Source organism: Cariama cristata, unplaced genomic scaffold (genome assembly GCF_000690535.1).
Source record: "Cariama cristata isolate BGI_N322 unplaced genomic scaffold, ASM69053v1 scaffold4493, whole genome shotgun sequence".
NCBI lineage: Eukaryota > Metazoa > Chordata > Aves > Cariamiformes > Cariamidae > Cariama > Cariama cristata.
In genome coordinates, this window is record NW_009609976.1 from 26448 (window position 1) to 44479 (window position 18032).

General features: G+C 45.9%; 1 protein-coding gene across 1 annotated transcript in view; it reads right to left on the reverse strand.

Moving 5' to 3' along the window:
• LOC104159716 (unconventional myosin-X-like) overlaps window positions 1-16792 on the reverse strand; it is a gene marked incomplete at both ends in the record, with an annotated part of 37652 nt that extends 20860 nt beyond the window's left edge. Inside the window, 6 exons of the mRNA XM_009697701.1 lie at window positions 275-288; window positions 1622-1746; window positions 6085-6219; window positions 6470-6657; window positions 10960-11118; window positions 16694-16792. Coding sequence (XP_009696003.1) covers window positions 275-288; window positions 1622-1746; window positions 6085-6219; window positions 6470-6657; window positions 10960-11118; window positions 16694-16792 — 720 coding nt within the window. The remainder of the gene's footprint in view (window positions 1-274; window positions 289-1621; window positions 1747-6084; window positions 6220-6469; window positions 6658-10959; window positions 11119-16693) is intronic.
• Between the last annotated feature and the right edge of the window lie 1240 nt (window positions 16793-18032).

Sequence of the window (18032 nt, forward strand, 5' to 3'; positions counted from 1 at the left end):
TTCTCTCTCCCTTTCCCCTTGGTAAACGGCTTTTTTTGGAGCCTCTCTGTAACGCACGGAGTTTATCAAAGACAGGAGGACAGGCTCTGATACAGAACAAACATTGTTCCTCCACCATCCTCTTCCTCAGTTGGGACAGTTGCAGTAGTAACACCTAAAGAGCTAATGTCTACTTGTTGTGACAGAGGCAGCATCATCCAAGAGGAGATCTGGCACTGCCCCACCGTACTATGAGGAGAGGGCTCACCCAGCAGTCAGTAGAGGTGATACCTACCTTTTCCAGTAAATCTGAACAGCATGTTAAGGAGGAAACATTCAAATGACACATGCATAGATCTCATGACGATTGGCAAAGAATTTTCTAGACACCTTGGGACAAACCCTGTAGCAAGCTACAAATCATTAAATAACTGATACTTTGGAAAGTGGACAAAGAGTGGTCCCAAACATCATCTGTGATCCTCCCTCTCTACTCCTTGTCCAAGGAGGTATTATGTGCCAAAGAGATATTTAAAAGGGCAGGGTCAGATAGAGCATAGGACCTGCACAATGGTGAGGTAACCTAACAAAGGATGAGCCACATTACGGACACCTAGGAAGATTAGAGAGGCTACTCTAATCTGAAAGTCTGTATTACACACAGCAAGTCTTGCATCAGTTCTCATTGCTTCTGCAAGACACCGCTATCTTTAATCTACCAACAGCACAAAGAGCAGAGACTAAACAATCCAAGCCTGCTATTTACAACAGTAGTAAATTCATCTGGCTGCTACTCCAGTGGAAATTGGCGTGGTTTGCAGTGATCAGCAGCTTTGAACATCAACATCAAGAAACGTAGCCAGGGCAGCTTTAGCTGCCTCACGTAGACAAAAGATACGTCAAAGTATTTGGGAGAGGGGTACATGGGCATACAGGGAAGAAAATGGTCATGGCACAACATAATTCAACTATATCCCGTCTTCCCTGTCCTTGTCATGACTGGAACACAGCACCAAGCCTGTCAAAGTTCAAGGAGCATCTGGACAACGCTCTTAGTCATATGATTTAGTTTTAGGTAGTTCTGCGAGGAGCAGGGAGTTGGACTTGATGATCCTTATGGGTCCCTTCCAACTTGAGATATTCTATGATTCGGGTTCCAAGGTCCACGGGTGATGGGCAGCCCAAAACAAGGAGTCATAACTGGCCCTCTAAATTCCTGCTCTCCTCTGCATCCAAATATTGTGCAGAATATATTGATTCTTATCTTGGTCTCACTTTTCTAAATCATGAATTCATTGGCAGAGCTATCATAAGGGAAAAATCTTCTGGGAAAAACACAATGCAATCAACATGAGGGATTTTCCTAGGTAGCAAATTCCAGGGATTTAAGTATCAAGTCCTGTGATTGCCAAAGTGAAAAGTCAAACTATGACCCTACCTAATGTTTCCAGACAACAGGTTTCTGGAGTTAGGTGCTGCAGAGCCACAAAACAAACACTTCTTCCCTCTTTTAAGTTGCAAATTCGCCCACAGTTATAAACTGGCTTTGAGAAACTGTGATGAGGGATTTCCTGACCCGCTCTGAGCTCCTCCTCATCTTCACTCACTCACTCCATTTCTGGTCCCCTGAAGAAAAGGATACAATCAGTGACTCGGCCTCCCTGGATGTGTCCATGTTGAGAGAAGTGCAGCTGGATGAACTTGCCAAAGCGGCTGGAGTTGTTGTTATAAACTGTCTTGGCATTTCCAAAGGCCTCCAGAATGGGACTGCAGAAGTAAGGCAATGAAGATATGATTGGTGATGGGATACCACTAAAACAAAGCGTGTGCCCAGCCTTTCGCCATTTGCACAGCGTGCACTGCCACATGAGATTAATTTATTACAGCACCAGACTGGACAAGCAGGAAAAGCTCAAGGGCAAGGAAGGATGGCAAGAGCAATCTAACACGCTGCTAGATAAATTTTAAACCTTTGGGATTGGAGTTAATTAAATCAGTCCCCAATCAGTGTGGGCAGCTGGTGTTCACGCTGTCGAGGGCATTCCCCACCAGTGTGGCTTCAGGAAATGAAAGGTGGCAAGACCCAGCCAGACTGTGTGCTTAACACAGCAGCATCCCATGAAATGGGCTTGTATTTTTTCAGAAGCATCAGACATAGGGCAAACACTCTGTAGCTTTAAACCACATACTTCTTTGTTTCTGCTTCTACCTTTGAACAAGAAGACAGTATAAGCCATCTCATAAAATTACAGGCAAACATTTTCACACTAACAAACAAACATAGTACTAAACTGACTTGTTTGGTACTGAAACTTGATACCAGAACACACAAGCCCTTGTTACTTAAATCTTGCTTAGGCTGATACAAGCCACATGGGTTCCAAGCAGAGGGACTAAACATACACTATGGATTTGAAAACTTCATTCCAATAGAGCCACATTATCTACTTCAGGGAAAAAAAAATAAATGTTGAAACAGAAAAAAAAAAAAAAAAAAAATCTATCACCAAACTTCAGACAGGTGACGAATTGAAGAATTTTGTCTCCTGCTCACCATCCTGTCTTCAGGAGGTTCATACAACATGGAAAACAGTGAGTTAAAATACAGCTTGGTTCTTGTTCCACGGAACAGTACAAGGGAAAACCCTAAACCATGCTAACTGACATGCTGAATTCAGGATTAAAATATTTATTTTTTGCAATTTAGCCAAATCTAAAATAATCTGAAGGCCTGACAAGCAAGGAGTCACGGAGATGCTACAAGAACAGCACGTGTGTGGTCATGTTTAATTTTAAAACATACATAGTTTTTAACAAAAATTATTGCCATTATTACACTGAGAAATACCAGGGTTTTTTTAAACACCTCCATTGATCTACTGTGAGGTTCCACTGGAGACAGGGGCAGATACAGGATTATTCACAAGTTAATAATTATAACATGACAAATAATCACAACTATAGATACTGCTGGAGTTTGCTGAAAGCTTCAGGCTTTGCAAACCTTAGCTAAGTGAGAGCTGTGGTTGGGGGAAAGGCCCAACAACCTTCAGGAAACTTAAGGCAGTATTTTCCTAATTTATCTCTTGAAAATATCACTTTAAGGAAATAGCAGCATAGAAATGAAATTGCTCTGTTGTAATACATTACAACCATAGAAATCCCAGTCATAGAAATCTGTGCAAGTTCCTCGCCCTGGAGAATTTGAACTCTGAGACCGACACCTCTGAAACAAGCATGTAAATAAGGACATTGCACAGGAATATCCCAGTGAGCACACCAACCCCACGAATCAACAAAATTAATGGGGAGAACCAGAAAAAGGGAGGACAGGGTTCTGTTATATGACCACCACAGTTGCAGTGAGAGTGCAGTAACCAGCCAGCCAATCTTCATGGCTCTAAATCATGTTAAATTATAAACAAACCACAAGGGAGTATCTTTATAGTTTAGTTTGGTAATGGGCTTACGCACATGAGTGCAGATGTCTTTCAGGGATGGGGGAGGAAAGAGGCATGTGGGTGTCTGAGGCTGGCGGCAGCTGCAAGGCAGAGGGGTGGCTGAGCTGATACAGCCAGGATCAAGGGCAGGTGCCTGGGCCAAGCAAACTGCCCACGCCACCCACAACATCACAACGTGGCACTTGATGCAGCAGTGGACTGTGCGAGGCAGAGCGGCACATCAAGGAGGTGATGCTGGCTGCTCGGTTGGATGTGGGCAGGGTGTGTTGCAGGATGCAAAACGACGGGAACCAGTTTCAGCAGGGCAGCAGAAAGCAAAGCCTGGATTTTAGAAACATTGCAACATATGCAGCTCCAGGATTCAGATGCATAACTGAAGACAAAAAAGAAGATTCGAACATTAGAGGGATGAGTAACAGGAAAGATGGCTATGCTGTCATCAGTGGCACCCAAGGTGAAGAAGGGAGCTTCAGAGTGAAGCAAGCAAGAAAAAAAGCTGAGAGGAAAGTCAGCAGAATTTTTAATGGTCTGATGCGTATTTTCAAGAAGGAAAACAGACCAAATCAACAGTGCCAAGGGAGTTTTCAGAGCCTGATTTCTCAGAAATATACCAAGCGTGAATGTTACAACACATAAGCAAATAATAGAAAGCTGACATAACGCTTTGTTTATAATGCTGTCTGAAATGGAGAAAGAATCCAGCGTTCTTCCTGGGTATGTGCTGGGGTGCAAGGATGAAAATCCACCATTAGCTAACCCAAGGAGGGCCACTGGCAGAGCAAGTGAAGTTGAACTGCAAACAATGTGGTAGGCTTGTTAGGAGTGGCAACAGCTTCTGGCTCTGGGCCACGTCTTCAGCTTCTCTTCTTCAGGGAAAAAGGTGACAAATCAAATTCTCTTGCATTCGCATTGCAATAGCTCACATAGCACTAGAGATGTACACAAAATGGGTTGCAAGCTCTTACTCCACCTCACAGCTGTGCGATCTTGCAGGCTCAGGAATCACCTACCTACCATCGTAAGCTTTCTAGATCACAGTCAAGTTACCACTTAACTGCTAAGCAGGCTTGAGCCTTCTCAGTCGCGTGCCTTAAAGCAGATTTTGCAGATCTTGAGTCACGACTCTATTGCACTTAAGAGCTTTTTCCAATTTGCCAATGTCGGTGGTAAAATCTGCACGCCTGCAAAGGACATATCATCCAACAATGGTCTCTCGAGCACCAGGTCCAAAGGCAGCAACTCTTCTGCTCAATGATGCTCTGCTTATAAGGATCCTGAAAACTGCAATGCTCTTGCAGCTGCCACATTAGACACTACATGTCTGCTTAGGCTATTTTCACCACAGTTACTAAAAACTTTTTTGCGTCACTGTCTTCCAGGAAACATTCCTTCTGTCTACTCTCTGGGCCCTGAAATACACCACTCGCATGAGAGTCACTTTTACACAGATGGTTCAAAGGATTCCAGCTTATTACACAACTAGATCCTGTTGCAGACATCTGATTTACTCCTCTGGAGGTTTCTGCAACTATCACAGGCTCAAACTGGGACCTGAACTACCTTGACACTACTGAACTGCAAGATCCCCAGCAATGTCATCCACTCCCCGGCAAGACAGTCTTGTGTGGGGAAATTTTTGTTTAATTTAACTTATTAAATGGCATGGGTCACGGTCTCTCAGGGATGTCCCTGCCCTGGCATGGGTCACGGTCTCTCAGAGGTGTCAGGACCTCCTTTCGCATGAAGATCCCCCACAGAGCATGCCTCCATCCCCTCATGGCTGTCAGTTTCTGTCCCAAACACATCTGATCCAGGAGCCATGCGCTTCCCTGCCTGCCTGACACCTTGGCAAGGTTTTGGCAGGCGGTGATTATTCCCTGGTGCCAGCTCCAGCTGCGACCAGCCCAGGGCCTCCTCCCACACAGGTCCTGCTGCAGCCCCCAGCAAACCTCCTCACTCATGCCCCTTAGAGCTCCCATAGACGTTTCTCCATGAAATCACCTGCCTGCACAGCAAGAGAGCTGCAAGGTAGCCCACAGGACCTCTGAGGGCAAGACATACCAGTGGCCTGAAAGAAACAGAGGCTGGGGGAGAGAGGGAGCTAAAGGAGGAGACTGGAAGTCAGAGCGTGATGGAGATTCGTCGTGAGCACAGCCACAACTGAGAGCTGTGGGAGATGGGGATGACCTGGGACAGCCAGAGACGGATGTCACCCACATCCCCTCCAGCCACTGCCACAAGAGACGTAGAGCTGAAAAGAGGGACAGCGCAGTGACGTGTTGGTGAGCTCAAGGATGCAGCCAGACGGACATGGGGGATGAGATACTGAAGGAAGGAGAAATCCCAGCCTTGGCTAGACCACTAATTCTCTGGCTGCCACTTGCACCCCACACTGCCATTGGAAAGAAGCCTAGTTCATCCACGAGCAGCTGGGAGAGCAGCCAGCGTGAGGCAACCTGGCAAGACCGCAACCTCCACGTTTCCCTGACGTGACTCCGTTCAGCTGCATGATCCACAGTGCCCGGGCTTGGCTCCATTCACGGCCTGGCTGCCCCGAAGGCAGAGCTCCCACTGAGGGCAGGCAGCCCCAGCACACTGGCATCCACAGGGACGGGGCCCTGTGTGCCCTTGAGGGTGACCATACCTGCTCTCCAGGATGGCTTCTTCCACACGAGTGCTCTTCTCAGACACAGGGGCCCCGAGGGAGGTCTGGCTCATGGCTGACAGAAATTTCAGCAGCAACTTGGTGCTCTCAGTCTTTCCAGCTCCGCTTTCTCCACTGTTAAGAAAAAAAAAAAAATCATACATTTCATTCACAAATCCGGGACAGATAGAGCTAATGCCATCCCACCCACGGCAGAGAAGTGATCTCCAGGAATAAACATGTGGCGTCTCCACTGTGGCAAGCAGGGATCAGGGAAAGGGTAGGGAGGATGATGTGGATGTTTAGGCAGATGTCGTTGCAAATGGAGCAGCAGGAGCAAGGCGTGTAATGCAGTCAGGGAGTAGCCGGTTCTCCCATTTCTAACCTTATCAGAACACACTGGCTGTCATGACGCTTCCACAAGCAGCAGTAGCACTCATTAGCGGTGGCGAAGATATGGGGAGGCAGCTCACCCAGGCGGTGCTGTCTGTACAGGTCTATGGCATCCACATTGTACAGACCAGGGATGGGTTTGTAGGGATTTACTGATGCCAAGATGGAACCAATGTTTGTCTAGGGGGAGAAAACAAAACACAGCAAGGAAATAAAGCTCCTGGAAAAAAAAAAAAAAAAACACAACACAACAAACTCGGACCCTGAAATAACTCATGGTGAAGGGAGAAAGCCTAAATAAAGACGTTTGGCTTCAGCAGAGAGGTCCCCAATTTGGCAAAGAATGTCAAACACCAGGGCAGGAGCTTCACAACTGGGTATGGATGGGACAGTTTGAATTTCGCTGCTTTACAACACAATGTTCTTAGTCTGTTGTGTTTGCTAAATTAAGCTTACACAATTTAAAAACATGAAGCCATCTTCATACCCAGCTACTTTGCACTGTGCTTGAAGCTGAAAAGCAGAGCCAGGACTTAAGGAATATCAGGAGATACCTTCAACACCCCTACCCACAGTCTTAAGTGGAGGGGGCTTGGCAGGGTTCAAGCATCTCCTGAACAAAGAGGTGGGACACAGAGACACACGCGCACACACACGTATGTACAGAGCCACTAAAGCATATCATTTTTCTTCTGCTGAAAAATGGCTGTTTGGAGCAGCTTAAATCATTTGGTAAGCCAAATCAAAACTGACAGCTGAAGATGAAGCTCAGGATTTCAAGTCAAAACATTTCTACATTTTCTAAACATTTTATTTTGAAAATATTTATTTTGAAAATCTCATAGTTCAAGAAAAGAGTTAGTAAGGTTTAAAATAAAATACCTAACGCCTAATATCGAATTTCAAAAGTATTCTTTTGTGAAGTCAGAAAGAAATTAATTTTGGTTTTTGGGGCATGACTTTTTCAGTTCAGCCATCCAGCTCAAATCCAGTTATTCTCAGAGCTGCAGTTCAGAGCAATGGTGCCATCTCTCTCCTAACAATGGCTTTGTAATATGTTCAACATCCAGCTTAAATCTTGCTGCTGGCACAGTGGCCTCCTTCACATGGACATCTTGGACTGCTCTACTCCAGGAATACCCATTCTCAGCAGGGGTGACAGTGGAAACACTTTGATTGCTGTAGTAGGTGCCAAGCTTTGTGGCCAGGGACAACATCTAGTAGTATTTCCAAATCATGAACTACGAGTCTCCACACACATATACAGGGACTTGCATACATCCATTGGAGAAGCTGTAAACAAAACACTTGGTGACAAGAAAGATGCATGCTTTCTCCCTGCCAAATGAAATCTGGAGCCATACTGCAACGCCAAGCTCTGAAGCCAGAAGCCAGACAGATAAGATGCCACAGCCACCGAAATATTTAAGACTCGCTTATTAAAGCAGCAGTCAGAGATCATCAAGGGAAAAAAAAAACCAAAACATCAACTAGGTCTAACTGCATTATCAGTATGAACAGGCTAGCATGGAACAAGTCCTGAGGAACCTCTGACATGGACCTTCGTGGGCAGAATTATAATTCATTGGTGATAAAAGCAATAAGCAAGCAGATGATCTTTGGCAAGACAGGCAGGAGGAAATAGGAAAGCATTGAGAGAGAAAACATGGATCAGGAAAAAGCACTGTACAAGCAGTTGAGCAACAGACATTGTCCAGAGTCTACAAGACAGAGATGTCCATCCTGACACTTCTCCCAGACCTTCACAGCATTTTTTCCTCTCGGATGTTTCACTTTGCATTTCCCACTCTAGTTTCAGCTCTCCCAAGGAACAGAGCTGCTGCCACAGTCCTTTCCAGAACTTCTTCCACTACAGCCATCTCTTTCAAAGGTGTTTCTAGGAAACTTTTCTATCTCCCAGTTGCAGTCTCCTCATCACCTGCAGTCCCTTATAGACAATTTCTATCCACAACTTTTTAATAGCAATAGCATTTGTGCATCAACCATGTACGTAGCAGCCACTCTATTAGCAAGGAGTGATCATCCCCAGAGAACTCTGTAGAACAGGACAAGCCACGTATGGCACATCTACTTCTCAAGATAATAGATCCTACTTGGGTGGTTAGACATGGCAGAACTAGGGACAGCACAAAATGCAGCAGTACAGCCCCTGGCTCATTTATACATCACTCGTGTTATGTTGGGTCTACTTTTGTTAAGGGATACAGGAATTGCAGGAATGAAGGGGGAAGATGCACTTCTAAAAGCTGCAGGCTGTTGCTGTGCTTACATAATTTCCTTAAACAGTTTGGTAAAGCTTGAATAGTATTTCTTTGGAAAACAAAAGGTACTGTTGAGATTGTCAGTATTCCTGTAGCAAATTAATTATGGGTACCACACCAGCCTAGATACACTGCTACCTACACTCCCTGACCAGAAAGGATCCCCTTTAGGAGCTCACGGTAGGATGTTTCCAGGCACACAGCTCAGAACTGCACTGCCCTTTTTCACAGCAGTTGTCCACTCCACTTTCTCAGTTTTCCATCCTCTCATTAGTTATTTTTATTTATTATTATTTTTAATACTAGTTACCAGTATTCCAGGTTACTCATTCCTTCACGTGAATTTGTTTTCCAGAAAATCATTTCTCACCTGTTTCTGATCTCTCTGATTTCCTTCCAAATATTTTTGGCCTTGACTGATAGGCATAACTCCTCTCAATACAGCTTAATCTGCAACCTTAGCCTACTATGTTCTATCAGTGGAGACCATTGAGGATGATATTAAATGGACACAAGCCCTGTGACATTCACGGTATTCACAGATCACTGCAAGTCATTAGGTGGCACCACAGCTGACGTTCTGAATTTCTGCTTAACTGAAAACTATATGCAGCTGGGCTATGGCAAAAACTAATAGTTAGTGGTGAGGTAACGGCAATACTAATGTCTGCACTGCAGAAATGCAAAACAGCACTTGTATGGTTTGGTGCCTTCCAGGTCAGACATTGCACAAACATATACTCAGATACAGTCCCACTCAAGGAGAGGCTTACAGTCATTCACTGAGGGGTTCTTCCCAGTGCTGAGCACGTTACAGAAGTCAAGCCCCTTCATAAATCGCAAAAAAAAATCAGATCTGAGATGCACAGCTGACATTCATGCACAAGCAAAAAAAGACATAATATTTAAAAACCTTTACACATGGATGGAGAAGGTACAGAACCAATGCTGAACAGGAGAAGGAATAACATATCAGAGCTAGAGGAAAGGCTTAAGGAGATACAGCTGCCATGACAATCCCAGTGCTGGTGCTGTGGCATTTCTGGTGCAAGGCACCGACTGAAAAGGGAAAGAATCCTGCCTCACATTTCAAAGTGTGAGGAAAAGGAAATGGGAAGAATATACCCAAATAGGCAAAGAGCTGCACAAACACATAGCATGTGTCAAACACAAGTCAGGAAGAGCAGCAAGGACGAGGGCCATCAAAAGAGCGTGTGCATGTGGGTACTCCCACAGGGTCACAAGGCTGTGTTAACAGACAACAGGCAAAGGGGTTTATAGCAACAAAAAAGAGAATTTGCAGTCTCCTCTGCATCCCACTGCAGGAGATGGTTCAGAAATGGGGTCACTTTATTGATCATTTCCTGGAATACAGGTGCGTATGGTTTGGTTGCCTTGGTAACAGTTGCTATGCAACCAAGATTTACATTTTTCCTGTCATGATCTGAAAAACTCTGGGTGCACATAGCATGGACAAGCAAGGTAAGAGTAAAGCAAGGTAAGGCAGTTTTTGTAATATATGCTCCTTGTCCTCTCCAAGTCTCAGCAGAGCACACCGCCACCCCAGCACTCCAGGGATGCCTTGTCCCAGGTGTGTTTTCCCTCACAAGTCCCTTTCCTGATGCTTGCCTCCTTCCTGAGGGCCCGAGAGCGAAATCAGGAGATGCTTTGGTATTCATCTGTGCAAGGAGAGCAGAGCGACTCAAAAAAGGCATAACTGCATGTGAAAGCAGAAGAATTATGCAACAGGTTTGCTTTCCTACTTTTGTTGAGCGGTAGCTTTGTCTATCTGCATCAGGAGGGATACTCACTAACAAGCTCTGTGCACTCCACTTTCCAGTCTGCTTGGCCATATAAACCTCTGAACAGCAATAATGGGGAATCTGGGGAATGTGAGTGCCAGCTTGTAAGACACGGATGTTCATGGAGGATACAGAGATGCACAATTACCACGAAGCCTAGAGGTGAATGTTCATGTTTTGGAAGTTCTTTGATAGATGCAAAGAGGCCCCTCTGATAGGGGTAGAATCTCACAGGGCTGATGGAGCTGGTGAGGTGTAAAAGACCTCAATTTCTATCCACATGAAACAACACTCAGGAAACAACACTAAAATCAGTATTTCACATGCAAAGTGGCAGCCCCAAAGCTAAACAAAAAAATCATTAGCCAGAAGGGATGTAGCCCAGCTTGAGCACTTACATAGATGTTACCCTGTTGGTAGCGCTGGTGCAGATTAAGCAGGATGGCAGCTTCATGCAGATCTCCCAGCATGGACATGTCTTCTACCCCATCAACGCTGGTCTGGTGCATTGGCAAGACCTTTTCTCTGGAAAGGGAGGCCTTGGGGTATTGGAATACCTGGAAGAATGGGGAGAAGGAAAAATAAGCTCATGTCACCTAGGCACATGGTCTGATTTCCTACCAGAAACATGCCCCTTTCCACAGCTTTCTACTTAAGCATCGGAAAAGGAAATGAGTAAGGCACAGATCTGCTCCCTATTTTTATAGTCATTCTTCTGTTCCTACCTATTTGAGCTCTCTGGCCAGAAACCACACAGCACACTCCCTTCTTTTGCTACAGAGTCAATCTCTCACCTTCACTACTGACAGGGACAGATCAATGCAAGGTTACTTGATTTTTCCCCAAATCCCCTTAGCAGGAACAGGGGACCAGCTTCCAGCTGCACTAGGCTGGACAGGTATGACACACTGCATTCGTGACTGTGAATAATGATGGCAGCTGCTCCCAAGAGACCAGGAACAGTCTTTCACAAAAACACAGGTGGGACCATATCTCCAACTGTGGGGAGGCTGAGGCAAAGCTTATTCACATTCCAGGTTTGGCCCTGCACTCTCCATAGGAGCAGCCAGAAAGTATCTCAGAGAGGTTGTCATGTCAAGAGCAAAGGACAGCAAAGCCAAATAAAGTAGTGACATCCTGTGTGCATGTTGGCGTGTATGTATATGATGCAGCTTTCAAAATGTTTGTACAGTGACAGCTATTAACTTCTATCACTGCTCTGGGAAGTACCCACTTCTCTCTCTATGCAGTTACACTCTTCTTGCCTCAATTGCTGCATCCTTCTTCCTAGTAGAGCTTCCTCCTCCTCAGTAACCCACTCTTCAGCTATCAGGTCATCTTCTTCACCCCCTTTCAACACAGCTGAGACTATGTGTCTGTTCCCCTCCACCATAGCCACATCCCAGCCCTCCTTTCCTCCTCCTCAAGCACGATGCTGGCATTTCACAAAAGTTATTTCAGTTGCTTCCCACTCTTGGATTCAACCATACACCATCTCCCACCTAGCATCCCAAGCTGCGCTAGATGGTAAGACCCAAGAGAGACAGATGGGAGACTTCATACAGGCAGCCTGGAGAAACAAACTGGCCCACAGTAACCCTTTCAAAGAAACTTGGGCTTTTCCTTCCCTTCTGAGGCTCTGGTCTCTACCTCATTTCCATGCCTGCTTGTCAGCGCTCTCAGGTACCGGCAAGAAACTGACAGACTCCATAGAGAATGAACCATGATCTATAGTGTTGATCTAACTGGTTTCTCCTGCCTGCTTTCCTGGAGTCCTCAGGCTGCCGTAACTGCTAGGGAGAGGCCATCCACGCAGCGGCAGGCAGAAGACAGAATGAGGTCACCCTGCCCCCTCCAGCGAAGCCACCCTTGCCTGTCCCTTGCAGGGCGCTCACCGCCGCAGTGCGTTGCAGGTAGCAGGCGAGCACCCCTTCCCACCTCTGAGCCTGCACCCTCGCCAGTGCGGGGAAGGACTAACCTGGCACAAGACCCCTTTATGAGACCCCCCCACGATGCATGTACAATCGAAACAGCAGGTCTGTTCCTGGAGGGAGCTGAGGAGGAAAAGCAGGCTCATTTCCCCAGATGTGTTCACCCCAGGTCTGCCCACTCACACCTAATGTGACAAGGACTCGGTCTCTTCCACTGGGAGACTGCCCCACAGCCCAATTTTCTCATCCAGTTTTTTCAAAAATAGATAATTCATGTTCATGAACAGCACAGAACAAAGCCCGCTCCAGCTCACAGGCTCTTTCCAAGCCTCTCTGGTCTTCTCCGCACCACTTCTGCACCTGGGTATCAGAGAGGTATGACTCTGCCAGCAGAATCTGCAAGCATGGCCAAAAAAAACCCACAGGCACTTCCACAAGAGAACTGAGGGAGCAGAAAGAGAGAATGAGACAACCAAATTCATGGGAGAGTACAAGCTGCAGATGCACAACATGAACTGGGCTCTGTCAGGAGCAAAACCACTACAGCACTTTCAAACCATGAGGCAGCAAACCACCTTGGCACTCCCTTCTCTGCTGACTTGCACAAATTTTGGAAGAGGACAAGTCCAAAACAGTATGACATGATCTTTCCTTACATCTGCCTGGCACTTACTCATTTACCACTGCATTGTCAGCACTTGTGGCCATTTGGTCCAGAAGACAAATATTAAGAAAACATCTGAGGAAAAAGCTGAGTGGACAAGTGTGCCAAAAGATACCAGGCAGTTGGCATCACCTGTGCCAAGAGGCTGCTATGCAAGAAAAATAACTGTGATGGGTCAGAGCTTGTTTACTTGCTCTTGTAGACAACATAGGAGAAAATGGGACCCTGAAGAGCAACAGGGGCCCTAAATACACAAGTAAATGATTAGTAGGGATTAGATCATCACCTGTTAAACCTGTCTTGAGCCACCTGATTGTGGTTATTTGGTCATCCTTCTCTAAAAAATATCTGGTTCAAGACCCTCAAAGAGTTAAGCAGGTGCTCTGACAGGACTGAAGCAAAGGTGGATTAGGAGCATTGGCTCTGGTACCCTCTGGACAGAAACACTGCGTAGGTGAAATATACTCCCTGGAGGAGCGGTCTGATGCCACACGGACGCCCTAGCTGAGGCCAAGATGTCACCTGTCTGTCCCTGAGGCCAGGGAGGTTCAGTGAATACCCTTGCCCATCACTGTACCCCTAGCAGCTCACCCTTCCTCAGGCAGAGACTGGGACCTCCAGCCCCACTGAGATTTGGGAGCTGGGGTCTCTGTGCCTCTGGAAGGCACTTGTGGTATGCGGGAGAAGTTTCAAGCCTTCCCTGGCACTGGGAGACAGTTGACTTTTAATCTGCCCACTGCCCTTCAGGGTAGAGACAAGTTTCCATTCTCTCTATCCCCAACAGGCTGCAGGAATCATGCAGGGTCCTGGAGACAGACATACGGTGTTGGATTGTTTGTTTTCCCCAAGATTGTGTCACAGGGGCTTTCCTCGAGGAGCTCCAAGATTTGAGACACAAACAGGACCCAGATATGATGAACCTCTGCCCTTACAGCTTGCACGGTGCTGCACTGATCCAGGCCAGCCAGGACCTTTCCCACCTCCAGCCATCCCAGTAAAGAGGCTGGCTCTTGTTACCCCACTGCTCGCTTCTGGAACCCTCCAGCAACCTGCCAGGACAGCAGTTTGGAAGAACATCCTCCACATCATCCTGTTCCACGTAAGGTAAGCCAGGCTGCCTTCAGCAGCTTGCACTACTGAGCTGAATACGATGGCTGATTTTGCCTGAAGCAAGTGAGACACAGACGAACTGATCTCTCAGCAGAGCTGCCTCTGGAATATTCCTCTTCCAAAAAGCTAATACTTAAACTGGAAGTTGTAGGTGTTAATAAGCAGATTTTTATTATTTAGGAAGAAAAACAATCAGCTTTCAGTCTAACTACAAACAAGCCATCAAATACCACACAGGCACCTTACAACACAGCCAAAAATTTCTACTTTCTCCACAGTGATAAACTGATTTTGTCTCACATTTAGCCCATGGTCAGAACAACATGACCAGGACTTTCTGCAAGCCCCTCTGCAAAACCTGGCCAGCAGACAAGCCAAGATGAGGATTGCCAATCCCGCTCACCAGGCTGAGCAAGGGAGAAATGATTCCTTCTCAACCTCAAATCCATCCATTAGTGTAACCTTGAGCACGTGAGCAAAGCTCCCACCTGGCATCTAAGTTGCGTTTATCCATAAAGTATTCGGTTGGTCTGTCTGGACTATGATTTCCAATCTTGTGTTTCCTAAGTGTCGGCTTGTCCTTTCCTCCCAGGAAGTCACATTTCTGATGGATTTGTTGCTTGAGGTGTTTTTAAGGAAGTGAAAACAAATAGCAAAAGCTCTGAAGCACGACTGGACTTCCTACCTCAGAACTGCAGGGATGCTGGGCCACAGCAAATATGAGGACACTAGATTTAGGGATCCTAAAATCAGAGGGATCAATTGATCCATCCAACCTAAAGTGAAGATGTTTTCATCTGATTTTTCACCTGCGGCAGGACAGCCAGTCCCTCCTGCAGTCATGGAGCAATGAAGGTGGCAGGTGAGGGATGCACATAGGGCAGCTATTGTGGAGGGCACCGAATAAAGCAAGCCCTTTAATGATCACCATGTGCTTTTTCTGCATAAGCCATAAAGGACATACTCATTCAGCCTAGTAGTTTCTTCTTTCATGGAGGAAAAAAACCAAATCCAGCTTTTTTTTTTAGATCTGTGACTCTACCCAGCATTATCCTGTGCACATTTTCTAGCATGGGCACAGGCTGGCAGTAGATGTGCCCACTCAGCTGGCTCTGTGGTGGAATTTCTGATGTCCTTTCAGAGGTGCCAGGTGGGTTTGGAGGATTTGCCCAGGCCACGGCAGCATATCAGAAGAGACAGGAGCAAGTCTGGGAGAGTCACAGAAGTACTCACCATTTGTTGACCCTCCGCAGGCTGCTGTATTACCTGTGAATGCCCCTGTGATATCTTAAAATGAGTTAGTGACTATCCAGCACTCCCAATACAAGGCAACTTTTCAAGAAAGGATTTGAGAGACTCAAGTAACCAGATGGAAAACCTATGCATCTGCTAGGTGAGTTTCTGTCTCTGAGAATCAAGTCAGGCTCTTTAAAAAGGAATGATGATTTGAAATCTAGCCCTTTCAAAGCAAGACTGAAAAACTGACAGACCTACCACTGACTCTCCACAATCCCCTTTCCCTCTGCACCCTCCTTTGTTTGACAGGTAAAAGGTTGAAAAAAACCTGTCCAATTTTCTGTAACAAAGAAGCTGCCTGCAGAGCATCAGTTCACCCAAACAGCTGAGCAGATCTAACTGCTCACTGCTGGAGAGCACAGTCCTGCCCATTTCTCCATCCTTCTCCCATCCCAGACACCAGTGTGACTCACCAAGAACCTCAGTGAAGGCAGTGAATACTTCTCCCAGGGTTAGCAAGCCGAGCTGAGTCACCGAGGGCTTGGATGATCCCCAGAGGTCCCTTCCTACCAGTGTTACTCCCCGAGCACTGCAGGGAACCACAAGCAGCAGCACAAGGGCTGGAAATGGGGCAGGAAAAAGGCTTGTTCTTGGCGCTGGCAGAGAGCTCGGCTCTCAGAGGAGCTCGGTTGCCTTGTTGAACTGTCTCAGGCATAGCTGCTGACGACTGACACAGGGAGCTCACTTCTACCTGCCCCTGGCCCGAAGGGCTGATGGCAAAAGCTGCTGAAGCAGACAGCAGCGAGCACAACAGCCCTTACAGCAGCACGGCGTGCAAGAGGCACATCCTGGCAGAAAGGGCTGCTTAGGTGGTGGAGCTGCCTCCTTCCTAGGAGCATTTTGCCAATATAATCATTTTGCTAGGCCGTTAACGCAACTCCTTCAAAGACAGCACAAGAAAAACCAAGCAAAGTGAGGTGGGCAGACAAATGAACAGAAGAAAGAGAACAATCTTCTCTTTTTAACCTTTGTTAGACCTTTGGCTTTGTTTGTAACAGACCCGGGTCACTTTTCAGACAGAATTGCAGCATTTCAATTGATACATTTCATTTTAATGTGAAGGTCATGCAAGACCTAGAAATCTACCTTGCAACTTGGCATAGACTACAGCCTCATGAGAACTTCACTTACCGTGCCATAATCCGAGGTGAAGAGCACATTTCCGTCGGCACAGGAGCCAACAGTGCATGGCTGCAGCTGGTCCTGCTCCCGCAGCCATACCCTGGCACCCTGCAAAAACCAGAAAATCTCCCATTAGCAAGAACTGGAGCCTGCGAGATCTGCGCACAGGGTGCAAACACCCCAGGAAAGATGGGGGAAGCTGCGGTATTCAGAAACTACTGCCAAGCTACAGCTGCTTAAAATTTTTAAGCAAGTCCTGCTTACATTTTCAGATAAACTGGTTTTGGTTTTTTTAATGTAACATGAGAAGAAGAAAAAGAGGAAACCACCACAAGGAAACATCAATTTTTATAGAAAGAGTCACAGAAAGATACAAACACTCAGAATAGCGGGTTCAATTGTCTAAATATTTTCAAACCTAGAGTAGCCGGTCATTAAAAGTCACTCTACAATAATAATAGAAAATGTAAATAAAGCATATTTACAATTTCATACACCCACACATCACTAAGTCTAAATGCTTCCAGAAATCATCAGCAACAGCTAAGTAGACTTCACAGAGATTTGTTTGCCTCTTTTGCAAGAGTTTCCTTCAGTAATTGACATGAGTTGAGTGTTTCTCTGATGTATATATACACTGATGTATATATGACGGCCCTGATGTATATATAGTTTCACACACAACATCTTAAATTGCTTGGTGTCTCTCAAGATGACTCTGAGCACAAAGGTAGATTTCTGGTAACACATATGCAGGGATCTGCAGGGCAAGCAGGTCTCATAGCTTGCCTACCAAAAAAGTGCAGGGGAAATTAGTTTGCTGGATTAGCCTCTTCTGCCCTGCCTGACTGTGGACCTGGTACAAGGGAAAGGGCAGGAGCGCAAAGGCAAATCAGGGAGAGCGTTACCTGCAATTACACAGCATTAGGCATAACATCACACCACATTTCAGTTATTGCAAATTAAGCTGTTCCATGTCTTCCCATAGAAATCACATAAACTCTGCTTAGATAAGCATTGAGAAAAAGCCAAAGTGCTGAACTGTTGAGTAATGTTAAGGCCATCCTGCTTTTCATCGATTCATACACCTACTCTCTTCCTAATTTCTCTTCTGCCCCTAAGTTATTGATTTTAAAAGCCCTTCCTACCCTCTTAAACCCGTCAGCACCATTAGCTCTTTGCTTATAGGCTTATTAGGTTCGAGGAGATGCAATAGTATTTCTATATTACATTATACAGAATATGGAACACTAATTCTATTTTTAATGATTTATTTTAGTTTAGGTGGGGTTTTTTAAACTACTTTAGTCACTTCAAACATTTTAGTACCCTGGAATTTCCTTATTGT